The following is a 4,340-nucleotide window of genomic DNA, read 5'->3' on the forward strand; positions in this document are numbered from 1 at the left end:
CGGCCACCCCACAGAGGGGGGGGGGCCCAGGGCTGAGCACAGCGCGCGGTGCCGGGACCCAGTGCAGCGGGGGGGAGGCGCGGGAGGGCAGCGCCTCCGCACCCCAGGGCAGCGGGACTGGGGGGGGGCCCTGGGGCAGCCCGGCCCCCGCTGCGCCCAGCGGGACCCTCCCTGCCGCCCCGGCGCTTCTGGGGGGGGGGGGTGCGTAGCCCTCCTGCCCCCCCCCTCCCACCAGCACCTCCTGGCACAGGCAGCACGGCCGGGTGGGGGGGCGAGCGTTACCTGCCCCACGGCCCTGGCCCTCCGCCAGCACCCGGCCGGAGCGGCGCCTCGCTGCCGGAGTTGCCTGGCCTCAGGGAGGGGCTGGGCTCTGGCTGAAGCTTTTAGATTGTTTTTATTTTCATATAAACAAGACAAGAACCCAAAGCAGCATCAATTTAAAAAATAAAAAAGAGCAGGAAGAAGAGCAGGGAGCAGCCCGGGGCGGGGGAGGGAACGACACCCAGCAGCCCAGGCAGTGCTTGGGCCCCCCCAGTAGCGTCGGCCCGGCCAGGACAGTGCCCCCCCTCCTTCCCCCCCGCCCCCGCTGCCCAGGCAGGTGCCGAAAGTGAGATGGGTTTAGTAGTGAGGTGAACATGGACCTGTTTGGCACGGGGGGCCGTCCGGGGCGCTGCGAGGACAGCGCTGCCGCGCGGTGACCCCGGCTGGAGCCCTCACCCCTCCTGCCCAAAGTCCTCTGTGAATTTCTTCACCTTCAGAAGGTCCTCGGCGTTGACGGTGGGGCGGGTGGTGGCCGCGGCCCGGAGCCGGCCCCAGCCCCAGCCCGGAGCAGGAGGCGGCGCTGGGCACGAAGGCTGCGGGCACCCACCCTCCCCCAGCATGGCGCGTGCGGCCCGGGGGCCCGAGAAACGCTCACCATGCAGACGATGGGCTCCATGAGCTTGTCGCTGGGCACCTCCATCCAGGTCATCTCGGTGGCACCAGGGTCTCCGGGCGAGCACGGCGTCAGGAGGTCGTCTACSATCGCGTTGGGGTTTGTGCGCGAGGGCCCTCGGACCTGGGGCAGAGGCGGGCAGAGCTGGGGGCGCGCGAGCGGGCGAGGGGCCGCGGCGGCAGGGCCGGGCCGGGCCGGCACCCCCGGGGCAGGCAGCCGCCCCGCGCTCACCTTCTTGAAGTGCGTGGCCGACTGCACCTTGCGGACAGGCTGCATGAGGGCGTCGCGCACGATGATGCTGATGTCCGCCCCCGAGTAGCCGTCCGTCTTCCGCGCCAGCTCGTGGATGTTGGCCTCCGTCAGGCTGTGCGGCGTGTTGCCCAGGTGCAGCTTGAACATCTGGGCTCGGGCCGCCTCCTCGGGCAGCGGGATGTAAATGCGCTTCTCGAACCTGGGCACGGCACAGAGGTGAGCGGCGGTGCTCCCCCGGCGGGGGCCGGCYCCACGGCGCTGCCCGCGGCCGCCCCAGGGCTCGGCCCCGGCCCCACGGCTTCAGCGACGGCAGAGGAACCGCGTCCCGCTCACCTTCTCCTGATGGCCGAGTCCAGCACCCAGGGGATGTTCGTGGCGCCGAGCACCAGGATGCCGTCGCTGCTGTTGCCGACGCCTGCGGGGGGAGAGGGGGAGCAGTGAGGGGGGCTCGGCGGCTGGCTGCGCTCAGGGAACGCCGCCGGCCCCTCGGCAGGCGGACGGCTCAGCGCAGATCCCCGAAGGGGAGCGCGAGCCAAGGACGTCCTGTGGCTTCTCCCGAACGCGCCTGCCCCGTCCTGCCGCCCCCCCCACCCCGGGCGGACGCAGCCCCACGCACCCTGCATCTGCACCAGGAACTCCGTCTTGATGCGCCGCGCCGCCTCGCTCTCGTTCTCGTTGCGGGAGCCGCACAGCGAGTCCACCTCGTCGATGAAGATGATGGAGGGCTTGTGCTGCCTCGCCAGCTCAAAGAGGTTCTTCACCAGCCTGGCCACAAAGACGCCGGATGGGCTCCAACTCAGGGAGCCTCCTGTGCCCCCAAAGCCCCCGGTGGGGCGGAGAGGGGGAAGAGCTCACCCCACGGCGCYGGGGCGCCCCACGCCAAGCCAGCCTTGGCCTGGAAGGAGGGCGACAGCTCCCGGCCCCGGGCCGGCGCAGTGTTGCTGCCGCCAGCCCCTGCCTGGCACGGGCTGAGGGCCGTCAGCCAAGGGGCTGCTGGCGCGGACTCGCTGCGCAGCACTGCGGGAGCTCCGGCAGCGCCTCGCGAGGGCCCCTGGGCTCGCGCTTGGGGACCTGAGGTGTCTACGTTAGCGCGGCTTCAGCGGTGCTGCTGGCTCGTCCACCCCGGCCGGAGCTTTGGCACCGCCAGGCCCAAAAACGGGGGTGGCCGGGAGCCGGCCTACAGCCCGCGCACAACCCTCGCTGCCGCCAGCCCTCAGCTTACTTCTCGCTCTCTCCCAGCCACTTGGACATCAGGTCGGAGGATGACACGGAGAAGAAGGTGGAGTTGTTGGCCTCGGTGGCCACGGCCTTGGCCAAGTAGGACTTCCCGGTACCGGGGGGCCCGAAGAGCAGAATCCCTCGCCAGGGCGTGCGCTTGCCTGCAACAAGGCCTGTGTCAAGGCTCCCTCCTTGCCGCACCAGCTGGATCCGTGCCGCGACCGTGAGGCATCCGGGCGGCTCAGCGAGAGGCCGTGGGGCGGCAGGTTCCCAGGCTTCTCCGGCCCCTCGGCGCCCAGCGGGAGAAGGCATTCCCACGCTGCCCAGTGCCCCGCGAGGCCCTTTCCTGCAGGACAGAGGCGGCTGCAGCGCGGCCAGAGCGACCCTCACCGGTGAACAAGTGCGGGAACTTGATGGGCAGGATCACAGCTTCCTTCAGGGCCTCTTTGGCTCCCTCCAAGCCGGCCACGTCGCTCCACCGCACGTTGGGCTTCTCCATCATGATGGCACCTGCGGGCGGAGGGCAGCTCTGCTCACGCAGCCCCGCGAGGCGGGCGCTGCCCCGCCAATGCCGCAGAGCTCCCGAGAGCTGGAGCCCCCCAGACCCCCAACCCAGCCGCGCCGTGGGGCTGCCCCCGGCGTGGAGCGCGGCTCGCAGGCTGCCGAGCCCCAGCGAAGCCCCCGGCCTGCCCCGCCACGGCCCCGCAGCCTGGCGCCCCGCTCCACAGGCACCCGTGCAGCACCGGCCTCTGCCCCTGCCGCCTCTTACCCATGAGCTGCTCCTGCAGCTTCTTCTTCTCGGGGTTCTCGCCCTCGCTGTCGCTGTCGCTCCTGCGGAGACGGGACGGGGTTAGGGGGGGAGAGGCCACGGCACAGCCGGCACAGTCTGGCTTCCGCTCCGGAGCCTCGGCAGGGCAGAGGGTGGGAGAAGGRAGGAAGAGACCTGCCGCCACGGCCAGCGCGGCGGAGGGGAGCAGCCAGAGCGCTCTGCCCCGGCCCTGCCCCTCACACCAGGCCAGGCGCCCCCACGCAGGGACGGGTGTCCTCGCCCCACGCACCCTTTGTTGTCATTCTGGGACTCTTTGACGGGCTTCTTGCCCTGCTTGTCCTTGCTGCGCAGGTAATCCTTCAGCTTCTCCGCCCGGTCCAGGTACTGCATGCACTTCGCCCGGATGCTCACCTTCGCCTTGTCGTTGTGAGCCTCATCTGCGGGAGAGCCCACGAGTTGTCACCGGTGGGTCCCCAGGCTGTCACCAGGGAGCCCACAGCCCCCGTCCCCAGCCCCGCTGCGGCAGGGTGGAGGCCCTGTCCCCACCCCATCCCTGTCCTGTTCCTGTCCCATCTTGTTCCTGTCCCTGTCCCATCCCTGTCCTGTCCCATCCCTGTCCTGTCCCATCCCTGTCCCCTTCCCCATCCCATCTGTGTCCTCATCTGTCCCTGTACAGTCTCATCCCTGTTCCTGTCCCCGTCCCATCCCTGTCCATGCCCTGTCCATGTCCCTGTCTCTGTCCCGTCCCTGTCCCTGTCTCATCCCCATTCCATCCCTGTCCCTGTCCCATCCCTGTCCTCATCCTGTCCCATCTTGTCCTGTCTGTGTCCCCGTCCTGTCCTCATACAGTCTCATCCCTGTCCCTGTCCCATCCCTGTCCAGTCTTGTCCTGTCCTGTCTGCATCCCTGTCCCACCCCGGTCCGTGTCCTTTCCATGTCCCCATCCCATCCCCATCCCTGTCCTATCCCTGTCCCCCTCCCGTCCCTGTCCCAGTCCCCTCCCCATTCCATCCCTGTCCCCATCCGTCCCCCTGCCGCCCCGTCCGCCCCGGCTCACATTTGATGGCGTGCAGGAAGTACTCCACGGCGTGCTGGTAGAGCCGCAGCGCCTCCTCGTAGTTCTTGGCCTTGTCCTCCTCGGTGGCCTTGGTCACCAGGTCGATGGCC

The 4,340-nt window shown here is 70.0% G+C and overlaps 1 protein-coding gene across 1 annotated transcript; it reads right to left on the reverse strand.

The window, feature by feature from the left end:
* Positions 1-375: 375 nt before the first annotated feature.
* VPS4A (vacuolar protein sorting 4 homolog A) lies at positions 376-4,334 on the reverse strand. The gene is made up of 9 exons (XM_026084875.1): positions 4,231-4,334; positions 3,463-3,610; positions 3,174-3,235; positions 2,795-2,914; positions 2,409-2,565; positions 1,803-1,951; positions 1,520-1,601; positions 1,166-1,385; positions 376-1,057 (listed from the first exon to the last, which is right to left on the reverse strand). Exons 2-9 carry the CDS (start codon positions 3,561-3,563, stop codon positions 755-757), a joined length of 1,194 nt encoding a protein of 397 aa, XP_025940660.1. The 5' UTR covers positions 3,564-3,610; positions 4,231-4,334; the 3' UTR covers positions 376-754.
* Between the last annotated feature and the right edge of the window lie 6 nt (positions 4,335-4,340).

Source organism: Apteryx rowi, unplaced genomic scaffold (genome assembly GCF_003343035.1).
Source record: "Apteryx rowi isolate R43461 unplaced genomic scaffold, aptRow1 scaffold_651, whole genome shotgun sequence".
Taxonomy (NCBI): domain Eukaryota; kingdom Metazoa; phylum Chordata; class Aves; order Apterygiformes; family Apterygidae; genus Apteryx; species Apteryx rowi.